The following is a 16789-nucleotide window of genomic DNA, read 5'->3' on the forward strand; positions in this document are numbered from 1 at the left end:
CAAGTGGCCCTCCAAGTGGCCCTCCAAGAGGTGTGTGGTGTGTGGGAGGGAGGCAGGGACATGGCGGCTGGTCAACGGGTGGAGATGGAACCAGACCAACATGAACATTGAACTTGCCAGGCCGTCTTGAGTCGGTGGGAGTGGGGCCTCTGGGGGTCAACTGGCCCCAGGTGCCAAGGTGCCCAGGTGCCGACACGACTGGTCCGGCTGTGATTGATTGCCAGGTGCCTTTAAACAGGCACATGGAACATTGAACCAGTCCCGTTTTTTGCTGCCTTCAGGATTGGGAGTTGCAACCGACGCCAGTCACCTCGGCGCCTGGCTGAACGCATGTTATGCTGGCATGGCATGACATGGCATGGCACCAGCAAATGGCATCCAGCCTGAGCTGTAAGCACATGCAGTATTGTTTTGCATTGTACGGAGTATTGTACATATTGTTCAGTGCAAGCACCGCAGCAGTTGCGATTGTACCAAGTGTACCAAGACCACCGAGGGTGCATGTATGCACATGGAGTAATACGTAGTCGCCGATGGGCCACTTGCCATGATTGCCCGTCCCAGGTCCGTGACATCGACGCTCTCCATCAGACATGGCCGCCTCCAAACCTCCGAGTGGAATAGCCCTCCGGGGCCTGACACGCGCGGAGATGTGCACCCAAGTCGGAGAAGCTGACCCGGTGACTGAGGACCAAGGACCTGGGGGGTTATGTAAGATTGAACTGGGGTCGACTGCGATGCATAAGTCGGCTCGATATCGTAGCATTATGCAGCTCGTGCGCTGGTGCCTTATGCCGTGAATAGTGACGGCCCTATTATGTGTTTCCTCCGTACTCTACCTATTTATTTAGATACCGTTACCTGTTAGGGGACTCGGAGGCGGAGAGTCCATTGCTTACTATAGCAGTGCTCAATAAAGCCTTTATGCGTTCCAATGCAACTCCCACGTACGCCGAAATGGGTCTCGTTGTCTGTTCCTATCCACGTCGGCACGATTACTGTTTGACCAAAAGTTAGTGCCAGGAGGTGGTTTGCACGAGCCAGATGGAGAGCACAATCAGCGAAGTGAGAAGCTACTCAGCCGGGCCATCTCCTTCCCACAGATCTGGCTACCGGTTGACCATATTATGTCATGTCATTGAGGTGGGCACTCGACCCTTTTTCAAATTTAGCTTCCAACCCTGGGTGCCCGGGCTGTGTAAGCCAGTTCTCGAGTGGACGGACGACAGGCGGCCGCAACTGTGATTCCGTGAACCATTAGCAGAGCCATTCTTCTGAGTGGAGCATTCCCGTATGTATTGACATGTCAGGACAGCATGACGACTGGGTCCTTGCTGTCGTTCCAGCAGGTTCAGCACATGTACAAACTGTCACGGCTAATAATGGCATGCGCCTGTCCCCAAATCGGATGGTCGGGATGAGACGCAGCAGGCACGCAGCTGGGTCTGCTTTCTGTGTCGTCAGCGTGCAGCTTCGAGCAACAGGGCCAATCGTTGTTTTGCCTGGTGAGGGGTGGATTCTATCAGCTCTCGAATTACTAGTTTCATCGAAAGCGGCGCCTAGAACGAGGAATGTGCATCCGTTGCGACAGACTGCCCTGTCGAACCAAGTCAGTCCAGCGGCCTGGCAGACTCAAGTTACATTGTCAATGGTGCAGGACATACATATGGAGTACATGCCGAGCTAGATAAAATCGACATCCGAATTTCTCGATCAGCAGCTGATCTGGCAAGCCTTGGCTAAGCGGCTTCCGCGCTTAATGCAGCTTCCAGCTCGCCGTTGTTTCCAGGCCTAGTAGTTGTATCCATATGGAGTTGAAGATCCTTGCTTTTTCTTGAGTCTCAAGACTTGAGACAGCTTATTAAAGTTGCCAACTACGTGGGCGCTTTGCGGTATTACATGCAGCGTATGTATTCTTTGGCCTGCAATGGCATGCAGAGTGGCTGGTAATCCTTGGCATCAACGATTCTTGCGGCGGTGCTGCGTAATACCAGTGGCCCTTCAAGGGGTGCAGATTTAGACTTGGCGCGAGCTGGTCGGAATTTGGGCCAAGCGAACGTCAAAGTGCAGAGCTCCAAGTTCTTCTGTTGGTCACTGCCCCCTTGGTCATTGCTTCAGCAAATGCTCGTGCTTTCTTGGTCTTGTCGTCCCCATTGAGTCTGTTGCAACGACTGACATTTGCAGAGATGATCCTGCCTGTCTTCTCACGCCTGGTCATCACAGCACGACGGAGAGCAGCTTGTTGAGGACGGCTTGAATACGGAGCTGCCCATGCACAAACTAGGTGCTGGTGGTCTGAGGCGAGTGAAGTGGAGGGTTGAACTGAAAGTACTTTGCCCGTACAGTGTGCGTTTGACTTTTGAAATTGGTGTCTGCCCATCGGACCGCGAATCTAGTGGCATCAGACCAACTGGACGCCCGTGCCGCCAAAGCCACCCATTCTGGAGCCTCCTTTAGGGGCGGATCATCGTTTTATTGTCTGCTAAGGTCTGCCTCTTTCCTGGGGGCGTTGAGAGAGGCTTGGGACGATTGTTGAATAAAAATTGCCATGTAACGGCGGAAACGCGGCGCTATGGTTGGAGCGAGGTGACCATGTCATCTTCCCTGCTCTCAAAGCACGGGCTCTGGCTAGCTACTCCTGGAGATGTATGGAGTATTTTCGGCACGTTGCCTGAAGCCCTGAAGCCCGTCTGTCTGCCTTGTCATTTGGACTTATCGTGATGTTAACGAGTCGCAACCGGACGTTTTCACAAGTGCTGGCGTTTGTAGGACAAAAACTGGTGTCTGCAAAGTGTCAGCTGTCTATGTCAACTTAAGGCTGTTTTCATTCTGCACAAGACCTCCTCGGACTCCTCGGGGTTTGGCGACATACAATACATTGTACAATATTCAAAGGGAACGGGAACAGTGACCACTAGGCGGCACAAGGGTTCGACACTGGTCTCGACCCGCAATACTCCGGCAAAGACTCGGAGAGTCGCGGCACCACCGTAGAATTTGGCCGGTATAACCACAATCATGGTGTGGGGTCTTTGTTGTGAAGCAGCAGCACCAATTCAAGCAGTGCCAAAGAAGGTTGACTGAGCCCCGAATTGCGCCCCTGGCTGGTCGCACGCAATTTTCTTGGCGTGCGTAAGGTCTTCGTTTCGAGCTACTCGAACCGGACGACCAGGCCGGGCTGGCAGGGAGCTGGCCTCCACCACAAATGGCACGGCAGCTTTCTGGTCAACATCAGTCTGGGATGCCGCTTGCTCTGCATGTTCGTGCCGCCATAATACAATATCGCACGGGTAGACGCTCAACGGTCCAGTACCAGTGATGCTGTCGGTCTTGTCGAGCAATCATGAAGCAAGGGTTACGAGGCTGTCCATCTGATAAAGTTCCCACTCTTGTAAAATGAAAAGCGACATCACCCTCCGCATTGTAGAAGCAGGGATCACTCGTTTGATTTGCGGTGAAGATTGCAGCGGAGCCGATAATCATGGTAATAGTACGTAGTAGCGGCACCGGATTCAAAATGGTCACGATGGCGGCGGCTCACGCGACAGGCGGCTCTAGCCGGCTGAGGAGACAAAGACAGGAGAAGTGTTGAACGTCGCCTTGGGCATGATGCCAAACATTGGGATACTTCGTAAAAGCGATGATGGGGTCCACCAGCTGCGTCTTTCTGAACTGGGAAAGGACCACATGCACATTCTCGGGCGGACAGGTAATCAGGAAGGAGCTGCCCTGTCCTTGCCGGGTACATCATTGATGTATGCACGATATGTCTGGTATGGTGTACATTAACCCTTGGAACTATGGAACACATTGTCCGGCCCTGCCACTTGACTACATGCATAAGTAATAAGCACAGCAACTTGCCGTAATTATAATAGGCGCCGAGGGGTTCTACCAACCCGGTGGCAGGATCAATCAATTGACGGCTATTATTGTACGTACTTATGTATGTACATTTACCTGTCCCTGCAGAACTTGCTAACAGGGGAGAGGGGTATTGTTATTGGTGGTTTTGGCCAGGTTACTTTATTTTTAGACTGCTGAAGCTGTTCGTATCGTCAACGATCAAAGAGAACCTGGATGAGTAGTGTATCTGGTAGGTTTTGGGTTTGTCTAAGCCATGGCAGCATAGCGTGTGCATGATTTCTGAGTGACAAGCTTGATCATAGTACAGCACTAAAGATGGTTTATTGAAGTCTCGGCATTCACATGTAGAGGCAAGCATGCCGCATTTGCACGGCTTCAGAGGCATCATCTCGGCATGCTGTTTGATCGTGATTGGTAACGAACAAGGCTCCGTAGTATATCCATCAACTCTAAGCCCCTATATATACGTCCTATGTCAGTCGTGAGTGGAAGGGATGGTTGAGGGATGCTCATGTTCGCCCTCGCGGTCGAAGCCTAGTACTGCCCACAGCCATTCTCGCTTTACAGAAATATTAAAGTGTGGGCAAGTTTGTTACATTTGACAACAGTGTTAGATTTTCTTGTGACATATCAGCCCACACGTTGTACTGCAAAACACCCAGGTATTGGTAATGTCGTACTGTTAAATCAGTCCGGCTCTTGGTCGTCGTCGTGTAATTCTTTATCCGCCATGTGGCGTTAAACTCCTCCTACTAGGTGCAAGAAGTGGGCAATCGCCCGTTCAATTGTCGCGGTATGGTATCCCCTGGCTTCTCCCAACTTTGGGGGGGATAGAACCAATTGTCCTCGCTCCTAATCAGCCGGAATGCCAATGAATCGTCAAAGCCATTTAGCCTAGCTTCACGAAAAGCCCCCGCAGACTCAGGATCTGCAGGCGATCTGGTACTCGAGATTGATGGCTGGAGAGTGCCCATGGGGTTCATAACAAGTATGCAAATTGCACCGGCGAAGCGTGGAGCTCGATGGCGGCGGCACATTTCCAAGGCTGTAGTGATGTAGTAGTAGCAGGATGATTCTCAGAAAATCTTGCAAGTTGAAGGTCGACACGGGATTCTCCCAAGAACGATACCGTGGCGCCTAAGTAGGGGGTATAGTGATACGGAGTGTTCCGTACCAGACAATATCCATGGCAAGAGCGGCCCTTCGCTCCAACATACCAACCAGTTGCGTTGACAATACCTAGGTTAGGTACTTGAGTAGGTAGTTATTACATGGCACCTGGGTGCACCTTCCCGCCTTAGCCCCCTACACTCCTTCAGTTGAAACATCGAAACTCTGGGCCAATTCGAGCCGCCGAGTCGAACGCACGTCGGCATATTGACCCCCAAGCATGTTGATTGTCCCGAGTCATACTACGGCACATCTGCGCCAGACATGTCGGGCTTTTTTCCATGCATTGTCTTGACCTGTACAGCATGCCAGGTATCGTGACCACAGCGGTCTGCAGCGCAATGGCCATGTCGCTTGCTCGCCATCCGAGACTCTGGCAGGCGAGCCAACGAAAACATCGGAAACTTGGTGGCTTCGTCGTCTCGTCAATCTTGGCCAAGGCTGCTGCTTGCTGCACGTCTAAAACTGGGTGGCTTCCCAACTTCGCACTGTCCTGCATGTCACTCGAGAATGGATCGGAAAGCTGCCCATCCACACCAACTGGCATCGCCTTCATTGGCCGCCGCATCGATACCCCATGAATGGATGGATGTTCCTGTGCCTTTTTGACATTCTTCTTTTTCACCTTTGTGCCCTGTTTGAGGCTGGGCCCAGCACCTGGTAATTGCTCCGCTCTCCGGACTCTGTACGGAGTACCATTGGCACAGCTCTTGTGCCAGGATTCGGTATCACTCGGCCTTCTAGAAGGATAGGCATCTACGACAACTCAGGGAATATGTATGTACGTACTTTACGTACATATGTATGTACATGTACTGTCTCTTTGTCTCAGCGGGGTCTTAACAAATACTATGTACAGTCCAGGCCCTCCTCGCCTCCGTAACGCCTCCACTGGTGGACAACATCGAATTTATCCCAGCAAGGGTCGGGCCTAACACTGACGTTGAAGCAATCCACGGCAACTTGCAACACCTTCTCCACCACGCAAACGAGAGCCGCCTCGTGCGTGCTCATCCATGCCATTACTGCCTAGAGCTGGTGGACCTGGAGAGGTCAAACAACATTGTTCCGAATGGGTGGATGGAGCGCGCTGTGATTTGTGTCATTAGCTTTACAAACTGCTGCCTCGAGGGTTCCTGAGCATGGGCCAACCATGCACTGTTTTTTTGGGCTTGGGGTGCCGACTCGCCTAAGAAGCTCGAATTCGACTCAGCGAAGGCTACGGAGAAAATCAACAGAGCAGCGAGCGATACGATGCTTGGCCCTATGCACCCCTCGTCATGATGATCTCGGGTTCCGCCTGTCAGTGATCCTCTGCACCTTCAGTATAAGGGCCAACAAGTTCATTACGAGTCTTGGCCATTTTCGAACAACCGCCATTTGCGCATCGGTGTACGGTTACGTACTAGCAGCCTCACAACCACTGAGGTGGCTGGTTAGCGATCTTCGCCTGCGTCAACTGTGCGGGCCAGTTCGGGCTAGAGAGGCAGATCATCTGCATCACCCTCTGAACTGAGTGCCAGTACGGAGTACTCTGCACAAGGGTAAAGTTTCTTTTTTGGTTTTTTTTTTGGTAGCAGCTTCTGAGTGGTCTATCGTCAAAAGGACACACCCGAATATTGGATGCGTCTATGTCACTCTCGCCTCTGTGAGCGAGCCCAGACCGTATCGTTCCCACCAGATCCTTGAACGTCGAACTGACAATGACCCCGTCAATGATGTCTGACCCTTTGTTGGCTACGTCAAATGACCCACGATGGGTATCGTGTTATTTTCATCATCCAGCCACCTAACTGTCCTCCATAAAGTATATACAGCAAAACTGCGACCAACAACCTCTTTCCCTGTCACCGACTAACCAAGCATGCTTCCTCCAAATGGGCCCATTCAGTCTCCAGCTTTCCTTGCGAGGAATTGGTCTGATTTGCATAGAGTGGCCGTTCATTTTGACATTTCATATGTACATACTCCGTATATATGTCAATATGTCAAAGGAAATTTTCTTCGTGCGCCTCGGGCGTCTGACCTATGGCAACCCTTGCGCATGGGCCACAGACCCACTCTTTGACAGATTGCAATTCACAACCGAAACTGCCAATCGCTCCCATATCTTTTGGCTGCCGGCCCCGACCGAAATTTTCAAACTCTTCTCTCTTTTTCCCTGAAAAGCCACAGCGACTCTGGCGTCAATCTTGCCCAGTCAATTCCGCCCAAAGCCTTTGATGTCGAGGATTCGCGGAGATGTCCTTCGGGGCATTAGTTGGCCATCTGCAGGCAGATCAGTACCGACTTTTGGGCATGTCTGAACAATGCGTTGCATCCCTCTGCCCGGATATGCCCACGAGCAGTGATGCCCACGAGAAGTCGCCCAGAGATCTGGTGGCGTCCTCACGCCATAGCGTTGATTCACGCGGCGGATTTCTGCGAGTTTGGTTTTTGCTTGAACTGCCTGCCACGGATGCTCATGGCCCTGAACCTCTCCGGCCCAATATTGGGCGAGAGACTGGTCTATGCGTGCCGCTAGGCATGAGGCACGACCAAGTGATCCAGCTATGCATCTGCTGGATGGGATCTTTGGATAGTCTCGAGTCGGTCCGAGACAAGGTCGCATGCCTTGGCAGTGATTTATTGACACATGCGCATACAGACAAGTGATTTTTGCCAGATACTACAATGCTTCTGCATTGTATATCGACATCTCCGCCAGCTCTCCATTGGCAGGGATGTTTTCGCACTGGCATAGAACGAATTCCACTCGTTGCTGGGCACCCGACTTTGAGATGTCGTCTTGATTATCTTGGACAAGTCGGGAATCAGCTGTAGTGACATGCCGTAATATATCTTGACAGTTTGTTGTGCGTAATCTTGAATTGCTATTACACTCTGATCTCGGCTCGGAAGGCTGTGCTGCATTGGAGCCCTCCAACGTCTATGTAATGCCTATGCCTCTTTGACTAACAAATCCAATAAAAAAAGGGAAAATTGGCACACAAGGTCGGTAACACTCGGATGTGGCACTCATGTAAGTAACATGTTTCCCAATGTAGCTGTACAATTAAGAGCTACCGTCTGACTCTCGTGGCCAGGCCAACCACACAAAGTGTATGTACGTCGGTCCTAGTAACGACTGGATACAATCGTGTAAACATTGATTGCAATATTAGCGCCCGCAATTTCCGGCGCCACCCGCATCTCATCTCATCTCATCTCGTACTCTAATATTTATCAAACTCAATTAATCGAGCACAACCTTACCACTTGCCGATTTAATCAAAAAAAAAACAGTTTAATTAAAAAATTGGATCCGCACATCCGACGCGTATGTTTCTGGAGATAGCACGGCTCCCGAGCCTTCCGGGTATGGTGGGTCTCCACCGGCCGTACGGAACCGGCGGACATGCGAGTATCAGAACCGAAATCAAAAGGCACGAGCGGTGTAATGCATTGACAAATGATTCCATCATTGTATTCTGTAGTCAGTGAACAGGCATGTGGGTGGTCAATTGCCGGGAAGCGGAGGGACCGGAACCAAAGGTACAGGTTCGAGCTTACAATGCCGGAAGTGGCTGCAGCAAAGAGAGGATTCACGGCATGACGTATCAGGACGCTAGATATAAAAGGGGACTGCTTGGAGTGGTCCGTGAACAGATAAGACGAGCGTGTACAATCAAGTATGTGTTTCGTGTTGTCGAATCGGCACACATGGCGGCAATCCGAGGACAGTTGCGATTTTGAACGTCGGCATCCTACGCTTCCGAGGGACCTTCGCGGTGGCTCGAGTGACACTATTATTATTAGTTATTGGCTCCAGTTGACGTTATAGCGGCGGCCAGCTGGATGCCGTGGCGCAAGGTGCGCCGGCCGGCTGTTGAGCTAGTTTCTTCACATGGCGGGCTGCGTTTGGGAGCGTGGAGCGTGTCGGCATGTGTGGCAAAGACAAGTATTCCCGTTTTTCTGGTAATGACGAACCATTTTCAGGGCACCCGCTGCAATAACATGATGGCTACTCCTGACGCTTTTCGGAAGGAGAAACACGCGTCGTCGAAAATGTCATATTCGACTTGGCAGGCGGAAGAGCATGTTCTTTGATGCCGGAAATAATGCGCAGCCTTGCTTTTATCTAAGAACTTCGCTGATTCAGAGACGAGCTCGCGCTGGCAGATAAGTCCACGGAGTCTTGTTGCCGCTTTTGTCGACTGTAGTTTGGATCGTATATAACTTGAGATGTGTGAAATTAAGTTCAGCCAAGTAAAGTGAGACTGACCAGACAAAAGTGCAGCAAATCGATATAGGATAGCCGACCAATGTTGAATTCTTGTTACACATGGATAATGGACTCGGCATAGATCATGTCAAGTTGGATACGAAATTCATTCGTTTTGGTTTTAATGGCGAATACGTTGTATAAGGGACGTGGACCTGGCAAAATGTTCGTTTAGCAGGCTGAATAGCAGATGCTGCGACATGGCACGCTCCATCTCCGTTCGGACTTCTCTAAAGAAAGGACTACACTCCAGCTTGATGCAAAAAACACCATGTCATATTCAATAAGAGACTACTTTGCAAATGATGGAAATATATACCAGGGCGGATATAGATTGGCATTTGGGCTCTTGTCCCCTCCCATAAAGCGAGTCATCGTGCCTCGCACGTGTTGCCCAATGTGTCAAGACCACCAGTTGACATTGTAATATGCGAGTTCGTATGTATGCAAGTTGTTGGAACAAGTGATGCGTGGATGGATATATCGTTGGATCGAATAAGCTGCGTCTGCATAATATAGCAATGGAATCACAAAAAAATCATCTTAGGAAGTGAAATTACTTTGCTATTTTATGTGTCTAATGTTGTATTAGAGGTAGTATTTAGTTCATGGATTGCGGGGATTGAAGCGACGAGCCAGTCCAACACATTTATGGAAAGTTGCTGTAACCTCGGGTAGGAGCAAGAGTTAGTGTAAAAAGTCTCAGTTCACGAAGAAGGCATAGGGTAGGCCGTTTTTTGGTGTTGGCTTGGCCTCGAAAATGACCAGGAATTTTTACTAGAAAAAGCTGTAATTGTGATCCGGACGGTGAATGGCCAATCCCTCTGGCGACCTTGATTTGTTGAAGTTTCTATAGATATAACACACATGACGTCAACATGTGGGAAAACACGACGGCGACTTTTGGGCTTTGTTCCGTCATCAAATTGCAAGTGATATTCATGCATGTGGTGAAAACTGCATGTCACAGTTTGTCTTAGATTTGACATGGTGCAAGCCATTTTCCCCTGGGCAGGTGCCTTTCAGGCATACTATTGGTCCGGGCGATTTTGGGCCCTCGGCTCCACTTCCGGAGCAGATGCGCCGGAGTAGGTACACAAGGGCACGTTGAGATATCAGCATTTTGTGTTTACGTTGAGCCATTGAAAGGATAATAAATCTCGCCGGAGAAAGACGCATCATGTAATGAAGCAAACGGCGCCCAAATATACGCGTGCAGGTTAGAACTAGTGGCCAGTACAGAACCCAAAGCATTTCTGCTATGTGCATCGCGGGACAGCTAGGGTCTTGGTCGGTCCAGATCGAGGAACAAGGAGTCGACAGGGAGGGGCAATGGTGCATGGATTTGTACAGTGCGGCCAACGGTCGTGGCTTGCCCAGGTCGCCGCTTTGCACCTAGCTTGTTAGTTGCAAGCGAATGACTGAGAGCTGGCGGCTGTGGCAGGCGGCAGAAAGTAATCAACTGTGGATTCCAGAGATTGGTAGGAAAGGGGTTTCGCCGTGAGTACGGAATTGGTGATGGCGAGCGCGCTACCCATGCAATTGAATGCTCGAGCAGGTGTTATTTGCCAGACGGTCAGGAGACTTGATAAAAGCCAACCGGTGCCACGTTTGGGATTGCGTACAGGTCGCTTGCACTGCCTCAGCAAAATGACTAGATTGAGGGGAGTCGACAATATATATCGGGACCATCAAGGCCACCTGGGAACTCAAATCTTCAGCCTGCTTCCAAGAGTCCCTTCCAGGAGCAAGCTGCTAGTCGGCTTATTCTCATCGCATCTCGGACGAGAGGTCAAGTCAGCAAGCAGTACAACTCGCACAGCGGCGGCACCCACCAATCGAGTGTCTCTGCGGACCAGAGAATGCTCGCTGCGTGGCTCTCAATCCGGAAGCATCACGAAAGGCCTAGTCCTTCGAAATGCGCATCTGACAGTGGAACGCAAGGCAAACGCGCCGGAGACGTGTTCTGGACTCGGGAAAGACCCTGGCTACTGGCCGCCCTGGTTTGGTATACCGGGACTCTGGCACCAGATCGACCTTGTGCCTCCCGATGGCCGTTGTAAGAGTCGATGAAAGGAAGACTTGACAAGTCGACCACGTGAATGGAGCAAAGGGACTGTGGGATGAAAAAGTGAAAATGGCATAGTCGGTACTACTAATGTGCATGCATCCGCAGGTTCATTTGCTCCAGTGCCAAGTACGGGTCCCGCCCACCCACACTGTGCGCCTCATACTCCCCCACTCTCGTCTTCTGTGCGCAAAAAGCCCAAGTCCATCGCCAGAACTTAGTAGCTATTGTAAATATATATGTATTATCTTGTTCAGGCACATACATGCAACCATGTGCATTGCTCGGATAGGTACGAAGAGCTTGGGGTCAACTACCTACCTTAGGCACCTACCCAGGTACCTACCTACTCAGGTACTTAAGTAGTAGGCAACTACGGAGTAGGCACCTAGTATCGACGCCTCGTCCCTTCCCCCCCTGGTCTCCACACGCCACCTCTCAAGTCCTGTCTGTGTCTGGTCTTGGGACTTGCGTCCCCCGCGGCTCTGCTTGTTGAACCTGGCGAGCTCGACTTCTGCAACGTTTTATGCTGTTAGCAAGCCGTTGGGTTTTGTATCTGGACCTCCTTTGTCCCATGTTGAGGGTAAAATAGCAATTCTGGCATCTCGGGCTCGGCCGAAGCAAAAATTGTTTAATCGTTCCACATCTGCCTCTTCAAGCGGCTGCACCTGGGCGCCACTTAGATCATCCCGGCATGCTGTGAGCCATCTGAGCCATCTGAGCCATCTGAGCCATCATTTTCGCCACAGTAGCTGCCCCTTCCTCTCCAGGCGCTGCTTCAAAAGCGCCATAGTCTCAACCATCGCGGCCGTGACTATTAGGTCACTTCCCTTCATCTTGCTTCACCATGGGCCATTCGAAGCAACACGACAAAGGCTCGCCGGCGCCGCCGTCCGAACCGCCACACCTGACGCAACAACACGAAGACCCTGCCTCACTTGGCCACCTGCGAGCTGCGTCGTCTGCTTCGTCATCTCGGGATACACAAACTGCGGAGACCTCGTCAGTGCCAGACGAACGAGCGAGCAGCGTTGGCGGGCATGGCGCATTTTCACCATGGAGTGCAGGATCTGAGAGGCAACTGGGGCATCATTCTGCTGCTTCAGATATATCGGGAGATCGTGTCTTTCCGATCCGCTCTGTTATTAGTGTCGAACCAACGCCCAGACAGTCGATTATGGACGAAAACTTGAACCAATCATCTGATGCTGACAGTCGTCGCATTTCTGGCCATTGGACATCCTATCGAGGTGACTCGTCAAGCGACACAAGAAGACTAGAATTTGCACCCATGTCGCCCACAGCGGGACAACCCAGCGGCTCTTGCGCGGATTTGCGCAGGAAGAGAGCCATGAGCGGGCCCGTGTCGAGTATACACGCTGACGCTGTGCGCCAGGGCTCTGTGGCGCCATTGCAGCTTGAAATTTCCGCGTCAGACCACGGTAGCCAGGAATCCGGACCTTTGGGTGTTGGTGATGTCGCTGCTGGGCCTGACAGTGCCTCGATTACATCTGGCAACCAGTCACTGGGCGAGGTGCCTCATATCACGACGCGCTTCACCCACGTCGAGACGGATGAGGGACATGCTATTATAACTGGACGCGATGGGATATTGCAACAATGCGAAGACGAGCCAATCCATACCCCCGGTGCAGTGCAAGGTTTTGGGGTTCTTCTAGCCCTTCGGGAAGATGGTAGTGGCGGCTTCTCGGTACGATATGCCAGCGAAAACTCGGGCAAAATTATCGGATATACGCCAAAGCAGTTATTCCGTCTTAAAAGCTTCTTGGATATCTTGACTGAAGAACAACAAGATAATTTGCTCGACCACATAGACTTCATCCGTGATGAAGATGCTGATCCTGCCATCAATGGACCAGAGGTTCTCAGTCTCTCCATCAAACCACCAAAAACGGGCAAAAGCATCAAATTATGGTGTGCTATCCACATCAACAATGCCCATCCCGATTTAGTCATTTGCGAATTCGAACTAGATGATGACCGGGAATACCCGCTTCGTCCTGCAGACGAACTTACCCCCGATACACCCCACGATACCCTTCATTCAAACCCCACACTAGAAGAGATAGAAGAAAGCACAGAGATACTCAGCAAACCGTTACGAATTCTGCGGAGTGCAAGAAAGCGCCGAGGAGAGCAGGGGGCAATGCAAGTATTTGACATCATGTCCCAGGTGCAAGAGCAGCTGGCATCTGCTCCTAATCTGGACACATTCCTCAAGATTCTTGTGGGCATCGTAAAGGAGCTGACTGGTTTCCATCGTGTCATGATATACCAATTTGATGCATCGTTCAACGGGAAGGTTGTCACGGAACTGGTCGATACGTCTCAAACCGTCGATCTTTACAAGGGTTTGCATTTTCCAGCTTCGGACATTCCACGACAGGCACGAGAACTGTACAAGATTAACAAAGTTCGCCTTCTATACGACCGGGATCTCGATACAGCACGAATGGTGTGCCGAACGAAAGAAGACTTAGACGTTCCTCTTGACATGACTCACGCATATCTTCGTGCCATGTCTCCTATTCATCTCAAGTATTTGGCTAATATGGCGGTGCGGTCGTCAATGTCTATTTCTATAAACGCGTTCAACGAGCTTTGGGGGCTGATCTCTTGCCATGCCTATGGCAACCATGGAATGCGTGTGTCTTTCCCAATTCGCAAAATGTGTCGCCTGGTTGGAGACACTGCGTCTAGGAATATTGAGAGGTTGTCCTATGCATCGAGGCTTCAGGCAAGAAAACTCATCAACACAGCTCCTACTGATAAGAACCCATCGGGGTATATTATCGCGTCATCAGACGACTTGTTGAAGCTATTTGATGCTGATTTTGGTCTTCTATCAATACAAGGCGAAACCAAGATGTTGGGTACAATAGAGCATAGCCAAGAGGCCTTGGCAATGCTGGAGTATCTTCGAATGAGGAAGCTTACGGCAGTTGCATCATCGCAAGACGTGCGAGAGGACTTTCCAGATTTGAAGTACCCTCCCGGATTCCAGGTTATTGCTGGGCTTCTGTATGTTCCGCTAAGTGTGGGCGGTAATGACTTCATTGTTTTCTTTCGCCGTGGCCAAATCAAGGAAGTGAAATGGGCCGGCAATCCATACGAGAAAGTTGTTCGAGATGGTACTGTGGGCTATCTTGAACCCAGAAAAAGCTTCAAGATTTGGAATGAAACCGTTCTCGGAAAGTGCCGTGAATGGAACGAAGAGCAAGTAGAAACAGCAGCTGTACTCTGCCTGGTTTATGGTATGCTTTCAGGAGGCCATCCTACTCACACAAAAACGATGCTAATCAGTGATTATAGGTAAATTTATAGAAGTTTGGCGGCAAAAGGAGGCAGCACTCGAAAATAGCAAGCTTACAAGGCTCCTTTTGGCCAACTCTGCCCACGAAGTGCGAACGCCGCTCAATGCCATCATCAACTATCTCGAAATTGCACTTGAGGGCTCATTGGACCACGAAACTCGCGAGAATCTGGCTCGTTCTCACTCAGCCTCCAAGTCCCTGATTTATGTGATAAACGATTTACTCGACCTCACAAAGGCCGAGGAAGGCCAAAGCTTGATCAAAGATGAAGTATTTGACCTGAGTGCGTGCATAGAAGAAGCAACCGAACCATTTCACGTGGATGCAAAACGAAAAGGCATCGATTACCAGGTCACAAAGGATCCTGGACTCCCTCAATTCGTCCACGGCGATAGCCGAAGAGTCCGGCAGGCACTATCAAACATCACCGCAAACGCTGTTGCACATACCCACCAAGGATCAGTCACTGTTGAGATGTTTGTTTCCGAAATTCGGGATGGGATGGCCTTGGTCGATTTTGTTGTGGCCGACTCAGGCATCGGCATGAACCCAAGGCAGTTGGATGCTCTTTTCCGAGACTTAGAGCAGGTCAGCAGCGAAGAACTCGAATCGCCGTCTCCCGAGCCTGTTGATAAGCAGCGTGAGACGAGAACCTTGGGCCTGGGTCTTGCCGTAGTTGCTCGAATTGTTAGAAACATGGATGGCCAGCTTAGATTGAAGTCCGAGGAGGGTCAAGGGTCCAGATTTGTTGTCCAATTGCCCTTTCATCTCCCAGATGATAGTCTAAGCCCAGAGTCCGGTGGACATTCTCAAGACAGTTCATCTGCAACTCACACTGGCAAAGTGATTGCTTCAGCATCACCGAATCTCAAGGCTACACCGGCCGGAGAGATTATGCTCATAGAGCGTGGAAGTCATAGCAACATGGCAGCTGACATGGATAAAAGGTCGACTGGAACGGGCAGTGCGGGCAGCCGCCGTAGCGTGGAGAGCCTTGTAAGCCACGGTAGCCAGAAGAGCGATGCCGAACGTCTTATCGACGCCATCCAGACACCCCTTTCTCTTAACGAAAACCAAACCGGATACTTTGCTCATGGTCAGAGTTCCAAAGGCAATAACATCCAGCCCGCATCTCTTACCAGTACCGGAACTGTTCGACCCCCCAGCCCCGGGCCCCATAAGCAAGATGCGCCTTTCCACCCCCATCCGCGACATGAGCCGGGTACCGCCGAGATTCGAGACTCAAAAACTCGTGTCAAAGCCGTAAAGATGCCTGATGAGTTTGTGGACCTGCCACCCCGGATTCCCAAGGGAGACAGTTCCGGCGTTTTGCTCCAACTTCCCAGTCAGAAGCCACAACAGTCGGCTACTGTGGACAAGGGAGCATCGTCAAACAAAGAGCCTTCGCTCAACATACTAGTGGCAGAAGACGACCCAATCAATATGAAAATTCTTCAAAAAAGATTAGAAAGAGTTGGGCACACCGTACAGCATACCGTTAATGGCGAGGATTGCGCAATGGTTTACAAGGACAAGTCCCCTGACTTCGATGTCATTCTTATGGATATGCAGGTGAGAATATTAATCTCAGAATAGCCATCCGCACATACTAACCCCTGGCTTAGATGCCCATTGTGGATGGTTTAACTAGCACAAAAATGGTTCGGTCTACCGAGCAATCCAGCGAACACAAGGGCCACTCGGCAATGGCAGACGCCAACCGAAGAATACCGATTTTCGCTGTCTCTGCATCTCTTGTCGAAGGAAACAGGCAGGTGTACGTGGACGCTGGGTTTGATGGATGGATTCTGAAGCCCATTGATTTCAAAAGGCTCAGCACCCTCTTGGCTGGCATTCATGAAAGCGAAACGAGGAATGCTTGCCTATATCTCCCTGGAGAGTGGGAACGAGGCGGCTGGTTTTCCTCCGTAGAAGGGAACGGCAGTGAGGACACACCATGCTCACAGACAACGCCGACCGCTGATCCGGAAAGTCATCAGTTAGAAGGAAGTGTGAAGACGGAATCATGAAGCGAGCTAGGAGGGGTATTTCACACCATTGACATTGCAAGGGTACAACGAGCCC

The 16789-nt window shown here is 50.8% G+C and overlaps 2 protein-coding genes across 2 annotated transcripts; one reads left to right on the forward strand and one right to left on the reverse strand.

Moving 5' to 3' along the window:
* Positions 1-3056: 3056 nt before the first annotated feature.
* On the reverse strand, positions 3057-3483 carry G6M90_00g039640 (uncharacterized protein; the record flags this gene model as incomplete). The annotated part of the gene is made up of 2 exons (XM_066130259.1): positions 3057-3221; positions 3289-3483. The coding sequence occupies 2 exons, from the start codon at positions 3481-3483 to the stop codon at positions 3057-3059; spliced, it is 360 nt and encodes a 119-aa protein (XP_065986532.1).
* An 8733-nt stretch (positions 3484-12216) lies between these two features.
* Positions 12217-16734, forward strand: bphB (Cyanobacterial phytochrome B; the record flags this gene model as incomplete). Its single annotated transcript, XM_014691832.1, has 3 exons — positions 12217-14644; positions 14703-16276; positions 16330-16734. 3 exons carry the CDS (start codon positions 12217-12219, stop codon positions 16732-16734), a joined length of 4407 nt encoding a protein of 1468 aa, XP_014547318.1.
* Between the last annotated feature and the right edge of the window lie 55 nt (positions 16735-16789).

This window comes from Metarhizium brunneum, chromosome 2, assembly GCF_013426205.1.
Source record: "Metarhizium brunneum chromosome 2, complete sequence".
In the NCBI taxonomy this organism is placed as follows: domain Eukaryota; kingdom Fungi; phylum Ascomycota; class Sordariomycetes; order Hypocreales; family Clavicipitaceae; genus Metarhizium; species Metarhizium brunneum.